At 57.9% G+C, this 24147-nt stretch overlaps 2 protein-coding genes and 1 long non-coding RNA gene across 18 annotated transcripts in view; 1 reads left to right on the plus strand and 2 right to left on the minus strand.

Annotated features, from left to right (window-relative positions):
- Positions 1 to 15623, minus strand: LOC105747175 (uncharacterized). 11 transcript variants are annotated; one of them, XR_011647656.1, is made up of 10 exons: positions 15544 to 15623; positions 14064 to 14198; positions 11882 to 12106; positions 11039 to 11132; positions 10311 to 10393; positions 9801 to 10179; positions 9458 to 9712; positions 5723 to 9136; positions 5171 to 5390; positions 1 to 4784 (listed from the first exon to the last, which is right to left on the minus strand). It is a non-coding gene; the product is annotated as an uncharacterized lncRNA (long non-coding RNA). The 11 variants fall into 11 exon arrangements; XR_011647659.1 differs by having other exon boundaries at positions 9458 to 10179; positions 11039 to 11086; positions 11882 to 11981; XR_011647661.1 differs by having other exon boundaries at positions 9447 to 10179; positions 11039 to 11086; positions 11882 to 11981.
- On the plus strand, positions 5711 to 20145 carry ROBO3 (roundabout guidance receptor 3). The gene is made up of 27 exons (XM_012529333.3): positions 5711 to 5914; positions 8470 to 8782; positions 9028 to 9185; positions 9596 to 9716; positions 9814 to 9952; positions 10244 to 10371; positions 10644 to 10768; positions 11906 to 12074; positions 12370 to 12909; positions 13194 to 13359; positions 13561 to 13727; positions 14169 to 14290; positions 14452 to 14677; positions 14867 to 14988; positions 15247 to 15418; positions 15563 to 15748; positions 16265 to 16288; positions 16370 to 16412; positions 16587 to 16726; positions 17027 to 17221; positions 17396 to 17528; positions 17677 to 17889; positions 18270 to 18415; positions 18551 to 18661; positions 18892 to 19053; positions 19481 to 19662; positions 19877 to 20145. The coding sequence occupies exons 1-27, from the start codon at positions 5711 to 5713 to the stop codon at positions 19886 to 19888; spliced, it is 4419 nt and encodes a 1472-aa protein (XP_012384787.2). The 3' UTR covers positions 19889 to 20145.
- Positions 20083 to 24147, minus strand: part of ROBO4 (roundabout guidance receptor 4) — a 16126-nt gene continuing 12061 nt past the window's right edge. For 2 of the 6 annotated variants that reach the window (XM_058289334.2, XM_058289333.2), the window contains exons 16-18: positions 23666 to 24024; positions 22412 to 22618; positions 20083 to 20248 (exon numbers count right to left, since the gene is read on the minus strand). In XM_058289334.2, coding sequence (XP_058145317.1) covers positions 20226 to 20248; positions 22412 to 22618; positions 23666 to 24024 — 589 coding nt within the window. In that variant the 3' untranslated portion in view covers positions 20083 to 20225. Of the gene's footprint in view, positions 20249 to 21650; positions 22307 to 22411; positions 22619 to 23665; positions 24025 to 24147 lie in introns of those variants that run through there. The other 4 variants (XM_058289332.2, XM_058289331.2, XM_058289336.2 and 1 more) reach the window with 2 other exon arrangements.

Here is a 24147-nt window from a genome sequence, read left to right on the forward strand (position 1 = left end):
CTTTTTTAAACAAATCAATTTTATTGCTACATATTAATAAAGCATACAATTCATCCAAAATGCTTTTTAAATGTCTAGAAAGATTCACAAGAAACCCTCAGTGGCTACCCCAGGCAAGTGGGTCTGTAGGTGAAGAAGGACTAAGGGATGGGATCGGAAGAAGATTTTGCTTGTTCATCAAATACTCTTTTGTATCACTTGGATATATTTGCACGAGCAAATATATAAATATAGCAAAATAAGGCCCCTAAGAAAGCACTGGGAATAATGGAGTGAGAAAAGGAAGGAAGACAGACAGGAAAAGAAAAGGGGTGGGGTGGGGAGACTGATTACAGAGAGTGCAAAGCAGCATGGGTTCCTCAGTATAAAGAGAAGATTACCGGGGCTCGGGCAGCCGGCAGTTGTGAGGGGCGACGAGTGATCCAGGTAAATTCACCCAACAAATACGTATGGAGAGCCGGCTCTGTATGAGGTGCTATGCTAATTTAATGAAAAAGGAAACTCTTGTTCTCCCTACCCTTTGTTACATCTCCGCTGGGATGTCGACCTTGTTGCCCATTTGTCTATAGATTTCCAGCCTTGGTGGAGCCCGTTGCAAAGTGACTTCCCACAGGCCCCCCCGGAACCCTGTGGGGGAAGGGGCCCTCGTGGGCATGGGGCCTGCCTTATTATCTCAGCAGCTACCGGGGCTGAGCCAAGAAACCCTGGCTCCTGCCGGGGGCAGGCTCCTGCTGTCTGCTTTCCCGCCGCTGCCTGCTCTTTGCTCTCTGATCCCCCCTCCTGCTTGGCCCTCTGGCCCCTGTCGGCTGGGTCACTGCCCCCTGGAATCATACTCTGAAGCTCAGCCACCCTGCTGGGCCATTCGTTGGCATAGCCTAGTGAGGGTGGGGGGCAGATGTTATCCCCAGCTCCCTCCTCCCCAACACACACACACACACATGCTCAGTGTGTATCAGGGCCCTGGGAAGGCATCCAGGCAGGGAGAGTGATGGAGGCTGCAGGCTCTGGAGGGATGTAAATAGACAGCGCGGGGTGGACGAGCGACAGGGGGAGACAATAGCAGCAATCAGTGTGAGACCCGGCGACTGTCCTCAGACTGCCCTCCCAGGCAATTACGTGCCAGCAGCTTCATCTTCTACCAGCTGGCATGCAGGCTTTGGACCACCAAGAAGCCTCCTCACGCCCTCCCTCAGCCTGGGCACTGAAAATTCCCAGCCACATTCTCTGGCCAAAGTGCTGGCACTAAGCCAAGGAAGCTGGCCTGGAATAGCTATTCTATCCCCCAACACACACACGTTGGGGTGTGGGGGGAAGGTGTGAGTAGAGGTCCTTCAGAAGCTCCTGACGCTGAGCCCATCATAGCATCCTTGCATAGGGTCCCTGCCTTACTCCGCGTCACTTCCCTCTCCCGTTTTCCATGCTCCTCTGCACACCAGCTCACCCAAAATACCACCCTGGGAAAGAAACAGCCCTGTTCCAGCATCCAGCTCATCAACCACCCTCTGGCCCCAGGCTCTTTTCCATGGCTCCATCTGAGATAGCCTCTCAACATACACACACGCACTTCTCCCCAGCAGATGCCCTAACCCTTTCAGAGCAAGCTTACCCCTCTACCTCCACTACTCAACTCACCACATCCTTCCTTTCTCCTGACCCTGTCTCTGGATCATGCCAACTCCCCTTCCAAACCTCCTTTTCTCCCCCTTACCCTTTCTAAAGTGCTTCTATGGAACCCAACTCTTTCTTCAGTCTCACACGGAAACGTGGATCAACTGAGTGGACCCCAAATAAGGCCTCTCCCCCTAATGAAGTGCACATGCTCAGAGTGTCCTGTACATGCACTGATAGTTTATAGTTGCAGACGGATGCAATGATACCTCCCACCTCTTAGCAAAAGGTAGGAGCCGAGGAGTGGTGTTGGCATATTGGGGGGAGCATTGAGGAGACAAATAGGAGGGAACCCCTTTTCAGAATTGCCTATGGAAATACCCCAGGGAGAAGCTGGACTTGAAATGGTGCAGGGCCAGGTAGGTGTCCAGGATGCCCATCTGACCTTGAGTGAAGAAGAGCATGGAAGGAAAGGGCTGCAGAAGATCAGGGAGACGTGAACTCTAATGGGCCTTCTCTGTCCACTCTCTGCCAGGTCCAAGGCTCTGGGGATACTGCAGGGGGTGGGGTGGGAAGAGTTGGGCGGTGATTGGGAAGTATTTATTCTTGGTTCTTCCCAGCTGAGGTTCTACTCTCTTTGGGCATTAGGTGTGAGCTGGTGTAAAGGGAGGTTACCCTATGAACCTTGAGAATATTATGTTGAGTGAAATAAGCCAGACACAAAAGGATGAATATTGTATTGTCTCACTGATATGAACTACATATAATGAGTAAACTTACGGAGTTAAACTATAGAGTATATATAGGGCAGTAGGAGACAGAATGTGGGTTGAGAAGGGGAAGCTGATACTAAGTGTGTGGGGAATATTTAAAAAGTTTGATTGTAAATATTTGGAAAAGGATAGGGTTGATGGTAACACATTACAATGAGTATAACTAACACTGCTGATTTATACATGTGATTGTGGCTGAAAGGGGTGGTCTAGGGAGGTTAATGTTAATTGAAAGACAGCTAGAGGCTAATCTAGGGACTGTATAACAGTGATTTTCATGGTAAATGAGTATTGTGGTTAATAATATAAATACAAGAATGTTCCTCTATTATAAGGTGTTAAGAATATGCTGATACATGGGAAAATACAACTAATGTAACATATAGACTATAGTTAATAGTAATATTGTACTATTTTTGTAGCAAAGGCAAAGAAGTTACTACATCAATGCTAAAAGTTAAAAAAAAATGGGATTTAGTTTTATGAGATACGAATATGATCAAACTTTTTTCCCCCTTCATTTTCTTCATTAACCAGGAGAGCTTGGTCATGTCATTAATCCAGTCTGCATGCATTTCTTTATCTTTCTGAACACGGGAGAAATGATTGGGTTTGTTTCTAGGATTAAATGTGCCTGGACAGAAATTTTTAAAGTAATACTTCCCTAATTTGTTAAGCTGACTTTGGTATTTTATTTTATTTTTTGAAGTTGAAATAATGTTTTCTTTTTAAAAAAATAGGACTGGAATAGGATAAAGAGCTTCATGTAGGACAGGGAAGAAAACAAAGGGAGGTTATTCTGGAGATAGAAGAGAAATAGAAAGGAAGAGTAGAGAGAAACAAGGTGAAGAAGGAGCTAGGAGAGGAAAAACAGAATGCTGAGAAGGAGCAAGGTGTGCAAGACGGACAGGAGACTCTGCGGGAGGAGAGGGGGCATAAGCGGGCAGTGCCCTGTTTGTCCAGCCTCCACACGGGCATGGTGGGGTTAGGAAGCAGCGCTGCCTGGGGGCTGAGCCGCCGCCTGCGCTCAGGGAACCCTGAGCAAATACACCCTGATCCCCACATAAAGGGCCAATTAACTGCGCCGTCTCTGGGAACAAATCCGCTAACAGGGTGACAAGCCCCTAGACGCAGGCTGGCTCTGTGTTTGCCGAGAGGCCGACCGGGAGCAAATCAGGGGATTAAGAAGGGGCAGGATGCACGTGGTGGGGCCGGTTTCCTGCGTGCTGCAGCCTTCTTCGCCCCTGAGCAGGGCTGGGTGCCAAGACGCCCAGTCTCTCTCCTGCTCGGGCGTCTGGAGTGATGCCAGCCCGGTGATCCCGGTCAACAGCGGGTCGGGCAGCGAGCCCCAGGACCGGGAATTTGGAGGATCAGAGAAGATCAAAGAGTTAATTTCCTTACTGTCGGATGGGTAAACCGAGGTTCAGAGCGGGACGTCTCGTAATTGGCAGATGTAGGACTGACGCTTACCTCCGGAGGGGTGGATTTCGGGTGGGGAAATAAACCTTTACTATCCCTCTGGCGTGCAGCCTGGCCCTGGAGCGAGGGACAGAGGCCCAGTATCCTGGTATTTTAGAAAGAATGCGTCGTTAGCCCCCTCCCACCCGGTCTCAGGGTCTGCTCGGGATTTAGGTCGTCGGTGACGCGCCGCAGGCTCCTAGGCCAGCGGGGGGTAGACGAGGCGAAAAGAACAGCTCCCAGGGCGCGGCCGCTGAAGACTTCCGGCCTTCCAAGCACAAGCCGAAGCTGAAGGGGTAGGAAGGCATCTAAACGTCCCGAAGGTCAAGGCCTCGCCGGGAGGGGTGTGAGTTGAGGGAGGGGTCTTGGGACAAGCCTTCCCCTCCTCGACATCTCTGGTTCACTCCAGCGCTTTCTGTGCCTGAAATACTCCAGCTCTTGGCTCTGCTTACTCCCGGGTCTGCACGACTTTGCAGCATCCACTCCTCGGGATCTCGACCTGTTTGTTCCCCAGTCCACCACCCTCAGTGAGAAGCCACCTACCCTGGGAAGGTTGCCACGGCTGAGCCAGCACCCTGCCACTCAACCATCAGCAAGGCCAGGGATCCTTGACCCGGCTAGGGCTCTATTCCACTGTTACCCCAACTCATCGCCAGCCTAGAAAGTGTGTGTGTGTTTGCAGAGCAGGAGTGGGAGATCTTCAAGTAGAAAGAGTCCCAGAAAAGTAAGGCCTGCTGGAGTTGGGGAAGCGTGAGGTGGTTTCCTTTTTCTTTTCTTTTCTTTTCTTTCCTTCTTTTCTCTTTCTTTCTTTCTTTTCTTTTGCTGGTTTGAAACAGATTTGCACGAATTTTGCATCACGCCATCCCCTCCCCTGCACTTGCATTTACAGAAATAAGATTGCTCTCTTTGTCTTTGTCCTGCACTCTCTGGTTTCCCTTCAGACTCCTTAAAAATGTAAAAACAATTTAATAAAACATGTCCGTGCCGAGTAATGCAAAAAGGATGCAAATAAATGCGTGGTGGGGGGGGGGGTATGCAAATAAACGCGAGTTGCAGGGGCTTTCCCGGGCTTCTCCTCTCCAATTTTATTCCTGAGTCTCCTGCTAGAACTCCTAGACTAGGCATCTGGAGTAGAAGTCCCGGGTCAGGACGCGCCACCCCATCCCGGGTCCTCGGGCCTGCGGACCAGGCAACTCCGGGATTACGGGGGACCAACCGTGAAATTCTTCTCCTCCACCCCCATCTCCCGCTACAAACCACCCCAGCCTCCGGCACTTCCGCCGCTAAGCCCCGGGACTTCAGAGCGAGGGAAGCCAGGACTCCTGGCTCACCTTCGAGAGCTGGAGGAGCGTGCTTGACTTTTGCCTCAGTTTCTCTAAGGGTCGGAAAAGAGAGAAGGGGTTCCTGTTCTGAAGTCCGATTGAACGGGAGGGTCCGACAGAGTTCACCCCGCATCGAGGGGGCTTTAGAAAGGAGGGAAACCCTCCCGCCGCGTCCAGAACCGGCTGGGCGGGGACTCCAACTCGCGTTCTGCGCCTCCAGTCTCCCGTCCTGCGAGTGGCCGTCGGGGCAGGGGTGGGAGGGTAGAAGGAGGTGGATTAATCCCTTAATTACGCCGTGATCGGTGTGGCACCTGCTTTCCGTCCGCCCAGCTCCCGGGGGACCCCGGCACTGGGGGGTGGAGAGAAGGACCAGAGAAGGAGGAGGGCACGCCGAGGCACCGCTGCACCCGGGCGCGGCGGCAGGAGAGCGGCACCGTGGCTGCGGCGGCGCGCACGGAGCGCGGAGGGGCGAGCGGCTCCCCGCCCGCGGGGCTCGGACCCAGGGGCTGGGCCCGCAGCCCCCCGCCCCGGCCGCGGGCGCGGCGCGCCATGCTGCGCTACCTGCTCAAGACGCTGCTGCAGATGAACTTGTTCGTCGACTCGCTGGCCGGCGACATCTCCAACTCCAGCGAGCCGCTCTACGGCTTCAACTCCTCGCTGGCGGCTCTCAACCACAGCCTGCTGCCCCGGGGCGAGACCTCGCTCAACGGTGAGCGCCTGCAGGGTGGACACGTCGGGGGCCGGGAGGGCGGCGTGGAAGGAGAGGCGAGAGAGCGCGCCCTGCTGCGGTTCTCAGGTCGGGCACCTAGAGGACCCCGGCGTTTCCCCAGGGAGTGGGCGCTAAGGAACAGTTGGGGACTTCGAGCATCTGGGTGGGGGGTATCGGCAGGAGGCCAAGGGCTTGGGAGAAGACTGCTGCGACCCTTACTCCCCTACTGCCCCCACGCCCACCCCTGGAGAGGAGAACTGTGGCTGGTGATGACCAGTCCCGAGCCAAGAAAGGCTGGGGACCGGCTGCGGCGAGGGCAGAAGAGGGGGCCTGGGAACCCGCTGCGGGGAGGGCAGAAGAGGGGAGCGGCCCCTTTTGGACTCACCTGGGTAGCAGGTGAACTTGAAATTTTCCAAGCGCTTACCCGGGACGAGGGTGAGGAAGCCACAGTGTCGGGGATGTTTGCGAGGGAGGGGGACAGGGGCGACGGTCATTTAAGGGAAACTTAGAAGTTTGGGGCTCTGCGTTGGGATTCCTGCCGCCACAGAGCCGCAGCGGACTGGCGGTGCCCGCGGCGAGGTCGTTACGGCTAATTACGGTGATTAATAAATGACTGTGACGGCGGGCTCTCCACCAGCACCGCAGGGAGGCGGCGGGGGCGGTTGGCGCAGAGCCTGGGGACAGGCCCGATCGCGCCCCCTGCCGGCGGGGTCGGGAACTCCCGCTTTCCCGGTGGGTGCTCTCAGGTGCTGCGGTCCCCACCCTCCCCGCGCATCCTTCCACTTCGAACCACTGGAGCCTACTGGCGCAGGGTGCCGGAAACTCGAAGATGGCGTAAAACAGAGCCCCGCGGGGTGTGTGCTTGTGTGTGCGCGTGTGTGGGGGGGTACTCCAAGTGCTGGGGGAGGAGCCCCAGGGCTCCATTAGCATGGCCATTAGCTATTCATTAGGCTGAGGTCGACCTGTCTCTTGAGACCGGGAACGACCGGGATGAAATTCCAGGGACGGGGCGCCCGCAGCTGTGGTCTGCAGGAATTGTGGGGAGAGGACCAACCAGAAAGACCGGTGTTTGTATGCAAGGAGGGAGCGGAGAAGGGGAAGATGGGGAACGAGCCGGGCTCTCCAGTCTCCTGGAGGCCCCCCCGGGAACAAGCCTCCACTTACCTAGCGTTTTTACAGTGTTTCCATCCTTTGAGCTAGAAACTTGAATGAGGAGTGTAGCAAAAATATTAGTAGTCACGTTTTGCAGCTGAGGAACTAAATGCAGCGCGGGAATCATAAAGCCCACAAAAACCGGCCTGAAGCGAAACCTTGGCAATAAGAGGCTTAAGTATATTCCTATTACACCTGAGGGATGTATGTGTGGGGGGTGGGGGGATGGCCAAGGAATATTGGGATCTGGTAGAGTCTGTTCCAGGTAGAGACTGTAGAAGCCAAGATAAGGTAAAGAGAGTTGGGCAGGAAGCATCCTTAAATAACAGCAGAATACTCATAATGTATTGTGCTTTGCATACATGTGACCTTATGACAGTTCTATCACAAGACTCGTATCACAGATAAAGAAACCTGGAACTCAGAGAAGTTAAGTAATTTGCCCAAGTTCTTAACAGCTACTAAGTGTTAAAGTCGGAGGTTCCAGCCCTGGTTGGCTGGACGCAAAAGCCTAAGCTCCTGGGTGCGCACTCTGGGGTCTGCCTAAATTGGGACTGGGCTGGAATGGAGAAGGGGTGGGTGAGTGTGAAAATTCTATTTGGAAGTTACTCCCTTCGCCGAGAAGACGGGAGGGAAGTCCATCTTCTTGATCCCAACTCTTAAACTCCCCAGGGCAGCTTCAGCTCAGGGGAGCCGGTCCGCTTTGCCTCCACCCGAATTTTTAAGAGGAGAGGAGGGAAATGAAACCCAATCTCATAACGAAGCCAGAGAGAGGTCTGGGTAGATTTTGGAACAGGGTGGGAGGGAGCGGGAGCGTGGGCAGGCGCGGAGCAGAAACAGGGAGTCCTGGCTGATTAGGTCAGGTCGCGGGATTCCGCGAGGCGGCAGCGGCGCCTACTGGCGCGCAGGGTCGCAAATCGACCCACGAGGCCGGACTGGGAGCTGCGGATGTCTGAGCATAACTGGCTCCGGGGTCCTGCATCTCAAATCGTGCGACAGAAGATGAAGTAGGTAGGAGTCTGTGGTTAAGTGTGAGAAAAGAGGAAAATATGTGGGCGACGTGATCTAAATGAACCCCCTTTTCCAGTGTAGAATCATCTGTTAAAAATGATGCACCCCTCTGGAAAAAGAACATTACCCACATTCCCTCTACATGTGCGTTCAGACCCTGCGAATTCGCAGGAACCCTAAAGCCTGCTCGGATCTGCAGTCTGCGGGCATCTCCTTTCCCGCCTAAGAACTTGCAGCGTCTGCCACGGAGATGCCGAAAAGGGTTGGCAGGGGTGGGCAGGCGGGACCGCGCTCCAGCAGGCGAAGCGCGGCAAATGCGACCACCGAAGCCTTCTTTATGCCTCTGGGGCCCCAATCCCTCCCCCAGTTTCCCAGTCTGAGCGCGCTGTTCCCCCCCCCCCCCCCCCCCCGTCCTCCTCCAGTGTCGGGGGCCGAGCCCGAGGACGCGATGCCGCGCATCGTGGAGCAGCCGCCGGATCTGCTGGTGTCCCGCGGCGAGCCGGCCACGCTGCCCTGCCGCGCAGAGGGCCGGCCGCGGCCCAACATCGAGTGGTACAAGAACGGGGCACGCGTGGCCACGGCGCGCGAGGACCCGCGCGCGCACCGCCTGCTGCTGCCCAGCGGCGCCCTCTTCTTCCCGCGCATCGTGCACGGGCGCCGCGCGCGGCCTGACGAGGGGGTCTATACCTGCGTGGCGCGCAACTACCTGGGCGCAGCGGCCAGCAGAAACGCCTCGCTGGAAGTGGCAGGTGAGTGTCGCGGCGTCAGCTGGTTGCTCGGGTGGTCACGGGGCAACCCGGCTCCCAACGGGCCCCGACCATCTTCCGGCCCGCGGCGCTGGGGCTCTATGCCCGCGCCCTGGCCCGAGGCGCACGCGGTCTGACTCCAGCCTAGCAGCGCGGAAGAGGTCGGGTCTGCGGAGACGCATCCCGCTCCAGGACATTTGCCGCTGAGCGCTACCCCTTGTTTACTCCCTGCTCGGCTCACTCTCCAGTCCTCCGCGATGACTTCCGGCAGTCTCCAGGGAACGTGGTGGTGGCGGTGGGAGAGCCAGCGGTCCTGGAATGCGTCCCCCCGCGCGGCCACCCGGAGCCTTCCGTGTCCTGGAAGAAGGGCAGTACGAGACTCAAGGAGGAGGAAGGAAGGATCACGGTGAGGGGCGGGGCCGTGGCCGGGTCGGGGACAGGGCCCACCCAAAGGACGAAAACTGAATCTAAGGCTCTCGGAGGGGCAGCGAAGCACGTCTTGGAGGTGATAAGGCCAGAGGCTTGAGATCAGGGCATCGGCTGAGCGGTGGCTTGAGAGCCAGCTGTTGAGTGAGGCATAAGGGTGGGAAACGTGGAGCTAGTAAGCTGGCTGGGGAGCATGATGCCCAGGGACAGGGGGTGAGGGGAGGGGGTGGGAGAGACAGACCTGAGCCCCACCTTGGGCAGGTCACTGCAGGATTCCTAACACGGTGAGTAGGGCAACTGGACAGGTCTTTATTCACTGGCTTGCTGTGAGGGTCAAATACGTATGCTGGAAGGCTGTTGAGAACCAAAGCTACCCTTTCGACTCTGCAGATCCGCGGCGGGAAGCTGATGATGTCCCACACGCACAAGAGCGATGCAGGGATGTATGTGTGTGTGGCCTCCAACGTGGCAGGGGAACGGGAGAGTGCGGCAGCGGAGCTTGTGGTACTGGGTAGGTACAAGGAGGTTTTGGAGTCATGGGGGTGGGTAGCCTGGGGTGTAAGTAGCTGGGCAGAACCCCTGACTGTCCACTCACTCTGCTCCCACAGAGCGCCCCTCGTTCCTGCGGAGACCGGCCAATCAGGTCGTCCTGGCTGATGCCCCTGTGGATTTCTCCTGTGAGGTGCAGGGGGATCCCCCGCCTCGGCTGAGCTGGCGCAAGGAGGATGGGGAACTGCCCCCAGGCAGGTGAGAAGCCCCCTCCACCTGCCTGTAAGGAGACCCAAGCAGCGCAAGCGCTTTGCTTGCCCTAGCAAGGCAGAAGGCAGACCCCGTCACACTTGAGTGCGCAGAGAAACCTGTATCCAGAGCCCATGCCCCTTGTCCTAGCCAGTGCCCTTCTCCATTCGAGGGTCCACGGGTACCAGCTTCTGTGCCTGTTGTGGTCTTTGTGTGCCCTGACCCTGGCTCCTGTCCTGGGGGAGAGAGGAGGGGCCTGTAGCTGTGGCCAACCCAGCCCGGGGGTGGGGAGTGGGGCAGGTATGAGATCCGAAGTGACCACAGCCTCTGGATTGGGCGGGTGAGCGCCGAAGATGAGGGAACTTACACCTGCGTGGCGGAGAACCCCGTGGGCCGCGCCGAAGCATCTGGCTCCCTCCGAGTTCACGGTGAGGACCCAGCTGGGGCGGCCTAAGGCAGGGATAGTGTGCAGGAAGATGGAGGATGGGTGGGCATGGAAGAGAATGGGGAGCGGGGAGGATAGACAGGGGAGGTCTGGGTGGGCCACTGACCCTTCTGGAAGGAGGGAGAGGAGGAGAAGGCGTAAGGGAGAGCTGGAGGTCTGCTGCTACTGAAGCCAAGCTCGGGCCTCTCTCTCCTCTCCCCTGTCTCCCTTCTTATCCCTCACTCCCTGTCTCTTGATCTCTTCTTCCCTTCCCAGTCCCGCCCCAGCTGGTGACCAGACCCCAGGACCAGATGGTGGCTCCTGGAGAGAGTGTAACTTTCCAGTGCGAGACCAAAGGAAACCCCCCACCTGCCATCTTCTGGCAGAAGGAGGGGAGTCAAGTAGGTGGTTAGCGCCATGGCCCTCCCCCTGGCTTTTTCTCTGGGTTCCAGCTCCCTCTTTCTGCAGCCCGCAGGTTTCTCTCCGAGGCTTCTGTTTTCCCTTTGGTCCTCTCAGAAATACTCGCAGATTATTTTGAAAGATTAAGTAAATTAATAAATAGAAAGGCCTGGAACATATTGGGCACTTCTATTTTGGGCAAGGCTGTCCTGAGGATGAAGGAAATCCAATTACATCCCCCCATCCCCAAGAGCTCTTGGGCCCTGACTTACAGGCATGCCATCTTGCACTGGAAACCAGCTGCTGCATCCAGAGCCGCTCTGAGAACAGAATTATCTTCTCAACTCTTTAACAGCTGCCAAGAGACTTCCACCAGGGGAAGCTTGTCTTATAACTTTAGCAAACAAATTCCAGAACACACAAGTAGAATGGACCTTAGCTGAAGTTATAAAATAAGTAACTCCTAATGATAGGGTGGGGGGATTTTGCTCCTAGGAACGAGGGTCAATATGATAAAATAAGTCTTATTTAACTTCCACCTCACTGGGTAAGGAGGCAACTCACTAGCTCATTCCAAATCCACAGCCACCCAAATTTCTAACACAATTTTCTAGCACCTGGGACTGCTGCATTTTCTCACATGCATAAAAAATGGCAATGCTGGTAGATTATGGGAGTTGATATCAGTCTTAGGCTCAGTGTGATGTCATTTATCCTGAGACCAAAACTGTATCCCTACCTACCATGTTTCTATTGAATGTAAAATGTTAAAGCCAGAAAGAAGGAGAAAGTATTTAACACTTACACAGTGCATAGAAGATTTTCACATGATTATTTCTTGTAGTCCTTGTAACTATGCTCTAAGAGCCAGATTAGGGGAATCTGGGACTCAGGAAGGTGATGTACGTTGCTCAGAGTTTCCCAACTAGTACATCACAGAGCTGGGAATTGGACCCACAAATCATCTCATCAAATTCCCTTGTTTTGGTGAATAGGTTTCACTAGTTTGCTCCAGGCCACATAGCCAAAATATGAAGTAGAACCTCAGGAATTCTCTGGATTCTGGGCCTGCCGGGAACAGGGAGCTCCCTGCCAGGTACCTGCTCATTCCCTACCTTCATTCCTTGCTCTGGTCCCAGGTCCTGCTTTTCCCCAGCCAGTCGCTTCAGCCCACAGGGCGCGTTTCCGTCTCTCCAAGAGGCCAGCTCACCATCACTGAAGTGCAGAGTGGGGATGCTGGCTACTACGTGTGCCAGGCTGTCAGCGTGGCCGGCAGCGTCCTGGCTAAGGCCCTGCTACGGATAAAAGGTACCCACGGAGACAGGGCTGGATCCATGGGCCTGGAGGGAAATAGCGGCATAAGGAGATCCTTTCTCCTGGATTCCATACAATATGTTTGTAAGGGGAGGGGCACGTTCCTGAGGTTTGAAGTTGGGAAATTGGCAGAAGCCACCGATGGATAACTGGTCCTAGGCAGAGACTACAGATGCTTATCGGAGCCCTCTCTGATCTCCAAGAGGGTGAAGGAGCAGAGGAGGACCGAGGGGCTGGTGGCCTGCACCTAGGAGCCTCCTCTGAGCTGCCCAAGTTCTTCCTCTCTCAGCCTCCTTGGACGGGCTGCCTCCCATCATCCTCCAGGGACCTGCCAATCAGACGCTGGCACTAGGCTCCTCCGTGTGGCTGCCATGCAGAGTGACCGGGAACCCTCAACCCAGTGTCCGATGGAGGAAGGACGGGCAGTGGCTACAGGGGGATGACCTCCAGCTCAGCCTAATGGCCAATGGTACCCTGTACATTGCCAATGTGCAGGTGAGTCTCACCCCTAGGGCCCTGATAAGTGAGAATGGGCACCTGGTCCACCTTCCCAAATCCAGCTCCAGTGAGTACCCACTGGGAAACCAACCCTGTTTCCACCCCTCTGCTTTCTCTGACCACCTCCCTCTATCCTCCTGCCTTCTTTCAAAGAAGTGGCCCACATCCTTCTGTACCCCTGCCTCTACCCCTTCACCCTCCCTTGCTCCACTCCCAGCATATTTGCCAGTGCTCTACCCCTTCCAACAGGAGACACACATGGGGTTCTACAGCTGTGTGGCCAAGAGTTCCACAGGGGAGGCCACATGGAATGGCTGGCTGTCAATGCGGGGTGAGTTTTGTCTTTGTTCCCTGGTTTGGCCAGCACCTTTCAAAGGCAGTCATTACCTCCCCAAACCTCAGGACTGAGTTTATCTTCCAACGATCACGGCCATGGTGGTAGGGACGAGGAGGACAGACGTGGTCCCCCTGGGAGGCAGGTGTGAGGGGTTAGGATACCATGTCCCCTTCTCCTCCATGGCCACTGTCATAGCTCCACAGCACCTCTGAGGAGGCAGTTACACTGGGGCCACCCATCTCCCATCCTTCTACTCAAAGATTCTTTCCTTACTGCAGAAGATTGGGGAGGATCACCAGACCCCCCTACAGAAATCAGTACCCCACCAGGGCCTCCCTCACAGCCAGTGGTTACTGGCATCACCAAGAACAGTGTGACCCTGACCTGGAAGCCCGGTCTGCAGGCTGGGGCGACTGTCACCGCGTATGTGATAGAGGCCTTCAGGTATGAAGAAAGTTTGTAAACTGCAAGAGCTAAAGGGAGGGGATCCTGTGTCCTTAGGGTCTTTGCTCTTGTGGAGAGGAAATTGCCAGTTTCCTACGCTAGGGTGGGGAGGTAGTAGGGGGCCAGAGCGGATGGATGAAATGGAGAAGACAGGGTGAGGGTTCCTGGCTCAGGCACCCTGGCACCTCACTCCCATTGCAGCCAAGTGACTGGCAACACGTGGAGGACAGTGGCGGATGGGGTGCAGCTGGAAACACACACGGTCAGCGGTCTGCAGCCCAATACCATCTACCTGTTTCTGGTGCGAGCTGTGGGGGCCTGGGGCCTCAGCGAGCCCAGCCCCGTCTCTGAGCCTGTCCGCACCCAGGGTAAGGTCAGAGCCCCTGGACTCACTGGTAAGGCAGCCCTCTCCCCCCAAAATCACAGCCCCATGGCAGCTCATAGAGTTCTTTCATGCTATGCCCAATCTGTCCTGCTGGCCCAGGCCAGAAGAGAAGTTCATGCTTGCCTCTCTTTGGTAGTGTGTCTTTTACCCCTAGATAAGTTTGGTTATTAGGATTAGAAGGGATTTTAAGGGGGGTCATCTTCAAGTTGGAGCTAAAGAACTGAGGCCTTCGAAGGATGTAAATGCAGAAAGAACACTCGTGTTAGCTGGACGCTCAGGCCCACCTCTGGAAGCCACTCCCCTGACCGGGCCCTCCTACCTGGAGTGTGCTTCAGAGCAGTGAGTAGGACAGGTCACAAGCACACTGGCAGTCCGGTCTCCCTGTCCCCGGTGGTCCCTGCTGAGCCGGATCTTTGGTCAACAGACAGCAGCCCCTCCAGGCCAGTGGAGGACCCTTGGAGAGGACAGCAGGGACTGGCTGAAGTGGCTGTGCGTATGCAGGAGCCCAGAGTCCTTGGACCCCAGGCCCTGCAGGTGTCCTGGACTGTGAGTGTGGGGCAGGGATGAGGGTGGGGTACACAGGAGCCTCTGAGCATGGGTCGGGAGAGTAGGAAGTGAGTGGCTGGAGAAGGCAGGAGGAGTGGGGGACTTGTAAGGCCCCAGCCTGCCCCCTGCCCCCCCGGTATGCTGTGTCCTGTCTCCTACAGGTGGATGGCCCAGCCCAGCTGGTGCAAGGTTTCCAGGTGTCTTGGAGGGTTGCGGGCCCTGACGGGGGAAGCTGGACAGTGCTGGACCTAGAATCCCCAAGCCAGCAAAGTACCGTGCTAAGAGGACTCCCCCCAGGGACCCAAATCCAGATCAAGGTGCAAGCCCGAGGCCAGGAAGGGCTGGGCCCTGAAAGCCCCTTGGTGACCGGGAGTGTTCCTGAGGAGGGTAAGGAGGGCCACAGAGCTGATGATGGACAAGGGGGAAAAGGAAACGCGGGAGGATGAAAGTTTGCAGGGGGAGAGCAAGGGGAGTGGGTGGAAGGAAGTTCCCTAAGATGCTAGAACAGGGAGGGGGAAGGGCGGGAGGGAGCCCCTGGCAATGACGTCCTACTCACCATGCTCCACCCTGGCCCAGCGCCCAGTGGTCCCCCCCAGGGAGTGGCAGTGGCCTTGGGGGGTGATGGCAACAGCAGTGTCACTGTGTCCTGGGATCCTCCACTCCCCTCCCAGCAGAACGGGGTCATCAAGGAGTACCAGGTATAGGGTTTGAGAAGGGACTGGAGTCAAGGCTTGGGTGGGAGAGTCCGGAGGGGCTGGGGGATAGGGGAGGACCCCGGGACCAGCATTATGCCTGGATGTGGGACTGGGGTTGGGGAAGAGGAGAGCGGTTTCAGGGCGTTGTCTCCAGCTGAATTATGCCTGGCTAAGCCCCCTCTACCATTCGGTTCCTCCAATTGCCTCTTGGGGCCCAAATCCCATTTCTGACGCCCTAAACCCGGGTCTCGGCCCCCCTAGATCTGGTGTCTGGGCAACGAGAGCCGCTTCCACCTCAACCGGTCCGCGGCAGGCTGGGCACGCTCCGCCGTGCTCCGGGGGCTGCTGCCGGGTCTGCCCTACCGGACCCTGGTCGCGGCGGCCACCAGCGCGGGCGTGGGCGTGGCAAGTGCCCCGGTGCTGGTGCAGCTGCGTGAGTCCGGGGTGGGGGCGCCGGGCCGGGGCGTCGAAGGGGGTGCCTGGGGGAGCTGCGCCTGCGGAGTCGGGGACGTCCCCCCGCCCCCCGCTGCTGTTCTTCCAGGTCCCTACTTCCCTCACCTCTCTGACCCCCCAGCAGCGTCGCCGCCGGAAGCGGAGCCCGGGCTGGAGGAGGGCCCGGGCCTGGCGGGGCGGCTGGCGAGGACGCTGCGGGAGCCGGCCTTCCTCGCGGGCAGCGGCGCCGCCTGCGGGGCGCTGCTCCTCGGGCTCTGCGCCGCCCTCTACCGGCGCCGCCAGCGGCGCAAAGAGCTCAGTCACTACACGGGTGAGCGCGGGGCGCGCCCGGGCGCGGGGAGCCGGGGGCGCCCGGGGAGAGCGCGGAGCTCGGAGACCCTGCCCTCCGGGAGAGGGGCGGGGCATGGAGGGCGGGGCCAGACCCTGGGGGAGGAGCTGGGAGCCGTCACTCTGGGGGAAGGGGCGGGGCTCAGCCGCTCGGTGGGCGGGGCCTAGAAGGCGAGGGGGTGTGGTCAGGATCCCAGGCGGTAAGTGGTGAGAGGGCGGAGAAGGTGGGGCGTGCAGAAAATCTGAGCTCTGCTACTCTCAAGGGGCACCGGAAGGATTCTTAGGACTCAGCCTTGGGTACACAGAGGAATCATCTGGGGGAGTTTTAAAAAACATATCGATGCCTGAGTCCCAACCCCTGAAATTCTGATGAAGTTGGTCCAGGGTGCAGCCTGGGTAGTGGCATGGGAGCCCCTGGCCAAGGAGAGGGCAAAAATATGGGTATTTCTGACTCTGCTTCCATTTCCCCTCTTCTTTCTCCCACGGTCCTTCTCGGAAGCCTCCTTTGCCTACACACCTGCGGGTAAGCCATCTCTGTTCCCACGGGGTTCACACTCTACCTGCGGGCTCGCCTCTCACTCAGTGCCCCTCACGTCTTCCCCAGTGTCCTTCCCACACTCGGAGGGCCTCTCTGGAGCCAGTTCCAGGTAATTCTTTTAATCCATTCCCAAGGATAATCCCCTCAACCAAGAGAACGCGCTCCTTCTCCGTGCTGACCACCTCCCCACCCCCTCCCAAGCGCCCTCGCCGCTGTCTTGCGAGTCCCTTGCTTTGCTGCCTCCTCAGGGGCTCCACTCCAAAGCTCCCCTGCTCTCCCTCAGGCCGCCCGTGGGCCTCGGCCCCACTCCCTACCCCTGGCTGCCAGACTCGTGGCCCCCCCCCTCTCGAAGCCCCTCCGCCCAGGAGCCCAGGGGCAGCTGCTGTCCCAGCAATCCTGACCCAGACGACAGATACTACAATGGTGAGGAGGTTTAATTCCCTCAGGGGCACACCCGGCCCCCAGCACCCTTCCCTCCTCTCGTCCTCCTGGGGCAGAATGAAGGGAGCCGAGGAGTCCCAGCCTTCCTGAGGTTGGTCAGGCCTTGGGGAGGATGGGAGTCTGGGACCCTCTTTCAAGCCTGACCTCTGTGGATGCCCTGGCGTGGGCCATTGGGTTTGGGGTGATCCGGGGGGATCTCCTTTTGCCCTCCATTCTCCCGTTGTCCCCCACTTTCTGTCTCTGCCCCTGCCTCCTCCCCTGGGCCTCCCTCTCTCTCCTCAGAAGCAGGGATCTCGCTCTACCTGGCTCAGACAGCGCGGGGCGCTGCGGTCCCGGGCGAGGGCCCGGTCTACAGCACCATCGACCCGATTGGGGAGGAGCTGCGGACCTTCCATGGGGGTTTCCCCCCACAGCCCCCGGAGGACCCAGGCACCTGGAACCAGTACGCTCCTCCAGAATGGAGCCAGGGGGACAGTGGTACGACTCCAAGCCCCAGCTCCCCCTTCATGGCCCTGACCAAGGTGTCCCCAAACACTCCTGCCTCTACCCTGACCCTCTGGGACCTGGCACGGCACGTCCTTCTGGCTCGCGGGCCCGTCTCTGGCTCCTTCCTGCCCGGATCTCTGTGTGCCCCCGTCCTTCTCTCCTTAGGAGCCAGGGGAGGCAAAGTGAAGCTTCTGGGGAAAGCTGTGCAGATGCCCTCTCTGAACTGGCCTGAAGTGCTGCCACCACCTCCCCCTGAGCTGAGCTGCTTGGAGGAGCCTGGAGAGGAGTCGGAGGGCAGGTAAAGATACCGCAAACACCCTGCACACGCAGGGACAGCCCAGGACCTCTTGGGGGGACCGGGAGAAGGAAGGGGCCACCAGGAAGGCTAAGGGGAAGGGACAGAGCCCCCTCAGTCCATCCCCACTCTCCTGCCCCTCTGCTCCCAGCTCTGAGCCAGAAGACTGGTGCCCGCCAGTGCCTGAGAGAAGACACCTGGCCAAGCCCAGCTCCAGTGGAGGGTGCCTGGTCGCCCCGTCCAGAGGGGAAATCCCCTCTCCCACACCCTCCTATGGACAGCAGTCCACAGCCACTCTTACCCCATCCCCTCCTGACCCTCCTCACCCCCCTCCTGACACTCCCCATCTCCATCAGACGCCCAGGTAGGGATGCATAGCGTGCCTCGCACCTTTATAGGCTCTCATCAGTGAATGATGGCATGAATGGAAGGAGAGATGGGTGGCTCTGGGGATCAGCAGGCTCCTGGCTGGATCAGAGTGGAAGCGGGATTTGGGGAAGAAGGTGGAGGCTGACCAGGGCTCTCACTCCCTTCGGGCGGGTCGTCTGTTGGAGCGACTCTGCCGGCTTCCTGGGGGCATTGCACAGACATGGGTCTCCCCAGGCTTCGTGAGCACACGAGCCCTGGAGAGGGGCTGCGTCTGTCCAAGGTCTAGGCTGTGTGTCTGTCTAGCACAGTGCCTGGCAAAGAGTAGGCACTTGGTGTTTGTTGAGCGAACAAAGGCGAGGTCTCATGTCATTGCAGGAAGGTGCCCCTGGGGCCAAGCCCCCCTCTCAGTGTATCCCAGCCCACTCTGAGTAGCCACGAAGCAGGGCCTGCCGGCCTGGGTGCTGGCTCTGCAGCCGCCCATGGCCTCAGCCCTGGCCCTAGAACAGCCAGCGGTGGCCCAGGTGAGACTCTAGAACCTTCCACTCTTTGCTTCTCCCCCACCTCCCTGGACCCCCGTCTGGAATTTTCCCTCTCCGCAATGTTTCTGCATCCTCTGTCCCCTTCCCTGCTCTTCTCCTTGTCCTCCAATGCTACAGGGAGAACCCGGCCGGTGCCTGGGGAGATGACTCCCCCACTTCAAGGAGCGCATGCCCGAATCCGGAAGAAACCCAAGGCTCTTCCCTACCGGAGGGAGCACAGCCCTGGGGGTGAGGGGGTCATGGGCCTGGGAGATGGCGACAGTCATTGGCTGAGGGTGGGCTGGGGTGGCAGGCAGGAGAGCAAGGGTGAGCGCTGGGGGTGGAGGAAGGGGGCAGGTGAACGCAAATCATGGACTGTTCACTCTCTCGCACGCAGCTCAGGGTGCAGGGGATGGGGTGGGAGAAAGACGAGGATGGCGAGAAGCAGGAGACACTGCTGAGCACAGGCCTCTCCCCAGACTTGCCCCCGCCGCCCCTGCCGCCACCAGAGGAAGACGAGAGCTGGGCCTTGGAGCTGAGACCAGCCGGCAGCATCAACTCCTTGGAGCGGGAGCGAAGTGGGGAAAGGAGAGGGGTGCAGGTGGTGCCCCTGGGGGCCCAGCAGGGCACCCGCCGGGATGGTAAGGGGGCCGGCAGGCTGGAGGGCCGGCCGGGACCTGGAGAAGCTAGGTTTGTGATCAGAGGCTAATCGTAGCACAGAGCCATCGATTCTCACCCCTGACCTTCAGCTGGGTCCGGGTCTTTGATCAATGCCAACGGCTCCCTCGTTCTTCCAGCACTTCCTGAGCAAAAGTCTCTGAAGACCCCTGGTTGGCTGAAGGCCAGAGGAGAGACCGGGGTCTGGAACTGTGTCCCTCCACCCCTAGGCTCTCTCTGCTTGGGAATTTCTGCCCCTGTTAAGCCAAGGCCATTGGCAGCAGGATGGCCTGACCCCCGGGCTGTCCCTGGACTCTTCTCTCAGAGCTGGGCTTACGGTCAGGGTGGGAAGGTTGGGGGGTGGTGACGTCCTGCCACCTGCCCGGGCCCAGCTCCCCCCTCTCCATGCAGCGGAAGAGGCCTGGCCCCCGTGCAGCAGGCCGAGCTTCCTGTCCCGGGGCCAGGGCACCAGCACCTGCTCCACGGCCGGCAGCAACTCCTCCCGAGGCTCCGGCAGCTCTCGGGGCTCCCGCGGGCCTGGCCGGAGCCGCAGCCGGAGCCAGAGCCAGAGGCCAGGACAGAAGCGCCGAGAGGTGGGGATTCGGGGTGCCAGGAAAACGAGAGGGGGGGCCAAGGGACGAGGGCCAAAGGAGGCGCCCAGTGAGCTAGAGGGAAGGGGGGTGGCGAGAGGGGCGGGGCAGGATGACGCACAACAGAGAAGCCTGTGCTCCCCAGGGGGCCGAGAGGCCTGTGCCCTCCTCGGTCCTGTTTGCCAAGGCTTTCAGAGTCACTTTCTTCTCTCTCTAGGAACCCAGATGACGCTGGAGGCAATGAGAATGTCCGGAGCTCCAGGGGGAAGTGGCTGTCCCTGGGCCAGGCGTCTGCCGGGGAGCCCCTCACCCTGTGAATGAGGGTGTGAGCAAAGAGGAGCAGGGATGGGTCCCTCTTTTCCCTCCCAGCAATGATGCGTGGGGCTCTGGGCATCCCTGAGGAAGAGGCTTAGAAGCCAGAGAGCCAATGAAGAGCCGTTTGTTAAAAAAAAAAAGGCAATAAAGAGAGTCTGATCTTGGCCCTGAGCCTGGCTGGGCTGGCTTTGAGCAGGATGTCGGGAAGGGGTGGGGGCTGCGGGGCTGGGTGTCAGCGCACTGTAGTAGCTTTACTCCTCCTTCTGAGCTGCATCTGTCAAAGCACAAGGTGAGGACAGTGTGAAGAGACCGAGTCGTCCTCCCTCCCAAAGGGCCTGGGACACCCCCCAATCCCAGCCATATGGACTTTCCAAGTTGCCAATAATGAGAAACCTGTCCCACCTTTGGAGAGTGCAGCCAGACTCTGCCTTAATGCGCTTTCTCTGAGGTGTATCTGCTCTTCTGTAAGGGAACATGCCCTTGACAATGATAATCTTTTTCTTTTTTTAAATTTTATTTATCTATCTTTTTTTTTTTTTTTTGATGATATTTTAAAAAACACTCCGTGAAAGTTGATGGGGGAAGCTTTTCCACAACCCCCAACTGTCTGTCACTGTGGGTGTGTGCAGACTGGTACCTCTCGGCCGAGCAGGTCCAGGCGTGCGTTTGGCGGGTGTGGCGTTTAAAACACTTTGATCCTGAATGCCACATTTCCCCATCCCTTCCTCACACAGAGGGCCCCTGTTTGCACCCCCAAAGGTTTTGTGGCCTTCTCTCCTGCTCTCCCCTCTCGCTGGTGCCTGCTCTCCACTCTCCAGCGGGGAGGCTCGAGCCTGACCCCTCTCGACACGCTGACCCCAGCGTGTGCAATGCCTCTCTCCCTTATGTCTGGCAAACACAGTTGCAATGTTTTCAAAAGGAATTTTACCAGGAAGCTCAAAGAAAAACAAAATCAAAAAAAGGAAAAGCGAATGGAGAGGACTGGCCGTGTACCTGGAGCTTGGATTCCTCATCCTGAGATCATGAAACTCTGGCCTGACACACGAGGCTGGAGACGCCCTCGCTCTGTCTCTTAACTCTAGAGTGGCTTCCGGGGAGGATGACTCCCTTTCAGAGCCTGCTTCCGGGCTGGCCTCCCTGATGGCGTTTTCTGGTGGCTCCTGCCTGCTTTGCAGCACCCTACCTCACCCCCAGCCTGTGGGTTCCGCCCTAGACCTTTCCCACCACGGGAGGAAGACTGACCCACCTGCCCTCCAGGAGCTTTCTCTGGCTCAGGACCCTGGCTCAGGACCCTGCTCCCTGGGCCCTTCTCTACTGGGTGGTTTTTCTGGAAAGATCGTTCACTGGCCCACCATTAAAGGTGGCCCTACCTTTTGTGGAATTTCACTACTTTGCCTGTTTTAACAATTCATCTGGGACTGATCTTTTGGGGGTGGGAGGCCTAGGATCTCTGAAAGCATGAGTTGTCATCTTAGGATAAGTTGCCAGAACCAGCAGGCCCCCCAAATCCCCTGCTCCTCCCTTCCCCTCAACTGCAGAGCACTATTGGGTGACACAGCCGGAGTGTCAATGAATGCTTGATTCCTTCCTAACTCAGACAGCTCCTCCCATGTCCCCTCGTGCCTCCCCCACCCCAAACGGCACCCCAAGGAATGATCTCACAGAACTCAGGTTACTTCAGTTTTACGATGTCAAATTCTTTAAGTTCCTTGTGACAGTGGCATGAGGAGGGTCGTTTGTCCCACATTCTCACATCCCCTTGCCTTCAGTTTCCTCCCTAGCCTCAGTTTTGACCCCTTCGCCTCGCCACTGAGGAGGTCTTTCCTGCCCAAGGAGCACTCCTCCCTATTTCATTTACATGGTGTGGGGGGGACATTGGGGGTCGCCTCTCCAGCAATGTCCTGGTAAGGCTGAGGGGGGCGGTTCTCTGAGAAGCCCCTTCCTCCACACCCCTCCTCCACTGGCAGCTGTTGTTCTCTGAGAAGACACCTCTGGCTCCTCTACTTCCTGCGATCCCAAGCGGGTGGGGGGAATTAGGGGAAAGGGCTGCCTCTTAGGCCAATGCGGGGGGGGGGGGGGGGGGGGGCGAAGCCAGGGCTGGGAACCTGATGTGGAGAGGACTGCTTTGCGTCCTGAGGCCTCCAGAGCTGCTTCATGTTTATTTTGTTTTCAAATTCCCTGAGGCAGAGCCCTCCTGGAGGCAAGAGGAGGGGGACCCCAAAGGCGGAGAAGCACAGGTCAAGGCGCAGGGTCCACGGCGCAGGCCTGGCGCGCGACAGGAGAGACGGCTCCGATTTGCTTCTGGGCAGACTCAGGACCCCTCAGGAGGCGTCTGTAGGGAGCGTGGAGATGGTCCCCCTGCTCCTTCCCTCCCCTGCCAGAGCCCGGGGCCCCTCCGGTCCAGATGGCCACCTGAGCCAGGCAGCCCGACACTCACCGCCGGCCCCGGGCGCAGGAGAGCTGAGCCGGCGTCTCTGGGACGAGATCCGAGGCTCGGCAGGCCAGGCAGGTAGCCCCCTCCCCAGCCGCAGGATGTGGTTGTTCTCCAAGTCTTCTAGCCAGTCTGACCTCCATTCCCACGTGGGCAGGGATGGGGCAGGGGCGAGGAAGAGGTCATCCCGGGGAGAAGGAGGAGACGAGGCATCTGTCGGGGAGGTAGAGGCATCTGGGGGGTGGGCCTGCCACCCTGAGGACCACCTTATGGCAGAGGGCTCCTGGCACACCAAGCCTAGTTTAAACTCACCCCATCGGTTCCAGTGGCCCAGTCCCCAGGGAAAGCCAGATGGCCCGTGGTCTCTTCGGAGAACTTCAACAGTTAACGCCCAGCCCAGCTCTGGCCTTCCAGCCATCCCTTCCATTTATCCACCTCCCCACTCCCTGGGCATCTAGGCACTTCTGCCCTAGGTAATCCTTGTCCTCCCACTGACTGCAAGCTTGGTTTTTTTTTTCCTTTGGGGACAAAGGGTAGAGTAAGAGGCAATAAGACAGTAAGGTGGGCATGGGGTCTGACAGGGTATATGGGGAAGGGGATGCCAAATACACACAGGGGACCCTGAGCTACCTTCTGTTGACATGAGATGGTGGTCCCACTCTGCTAAATATGCAAGGGGGGGAGTCCATTTGCTCCTCAGCCCAGCCATGGGCGAGGCAAGAGGAAGCCCAGCTAAGGACAGAGAGGAAAGGGAGCTTTCCACGGCGAGGAGGCGTGTGAAACCCTGGGCTAGGGTAGTTGAAAAGGCTATGGAGCCACCTTCCCTGGAGACCCATGACTCAGTCAGAGGACAGTCCTGGAGGCAGGGAAATGGACGAGACAGTTGGTGGCCTTGAGGCTTTAGAAGTGAACTTTGAGCACTTTTTCTTATGGGTGTCCTTGGACAAGTTAATCAATCTGTCTCAGAGTTTCCTCCTTTGGAAAAGAGGGATAAAGAATATTCCTTACAGAGTTGTTAATAGTAAATATATATAAAGCACTTATAGTGCTTGGGATATAATAATTATTGGATCAAAACTGTTTTGATGACAATGAAGATGAAGGAGATGATAATGATGATGAGGAGGATGAAGAAGAGGATGGGGACCATGACGATGATGAAGCCTTGTCTCTTGGTTGGGGAGAAGGGAGAGTTACAGGAGCCACGTCCACTCTGGGTGGGTGGATCGTGCAGGGTAAGACACGGGTGATCTCACGTACCAGTGAAGACACAGTCGGCCTCCCTGGGCTCCAGACCAAAGCCAAAACTATCCACGGCCATGGCCAAAGCCCGGGCAAAGTGGGCGTCAGCAAGGAAGGAGCCATCCGAGGAGCTGACGAGGCTGGTTCTGGCGCTGGGAGCGTTGTCCTCAGAGGCCGAGCCCCAACCATTGGCCAAGGAGCCCTCGCTGGGCGTGGGGGTGGGGCAGGGCCGAGGTGGACACAACAGGCCACCCGCCTCGGACCCCACCCCTCCTGCAGCCCTGCCCATGTCTGCTAGCTCCGAGGACGTTGGGACGCTGATATACCCGTAGGTGACGGGGGGTGACGGAGCTCTTGGCACAGGAGAGACACTGTTCCTAGGAAGAGGCAAAGTGGGGGTGGGGTGTACAATGGTTAGGGTGGGATGGGGGGCTGGGAGCGGAAACTTTCTGGTTGAGGAAGGGTGGCTGAAGAGACACAGACTCCTGTAGCATGCTTCT

The sequence above is a fragment of the Dasypus novemcinctus genome, chromosome 27 (genome assembly GCF_030445035.2).
Source record: "Dasypus novemcinctus isolate mDasNov1 chromosome 27, mDasNov1.1.hap2, whole genome shotgun sequence".
Taxonomy (NCBI): domain Eukaryota; kingdom Metazoa; phylum Chordata; class Mammalia; order Cingulata; family Dasypodidae; genus Dasypus; species Dasypus novemcinctus.

Coding starts and splice junctions, on each gene's coding strand:
- ROBO3 (XM_012529333.3), top strand. CDS start 5,711: ATGCTGCGCTACCTGCTCAAGACGCTGCTGCAGATGAACTTGTTCGTC. Junction 9,717..9,813: donor AGCGGAGCTTGTGGTACTGG/GTAGGTACAAGG, acceptor CTGCTCCCACAG/AGCGCCCCTCGTTCCTGCGG. Junction 14,678..14,866: donor CGGGAGTGTTCCTGAGGAGG/GTAAGGAGGGCC, acceptor ACCCTGGCCCAG/CGCCCAGTGGTCCCCCCCAG.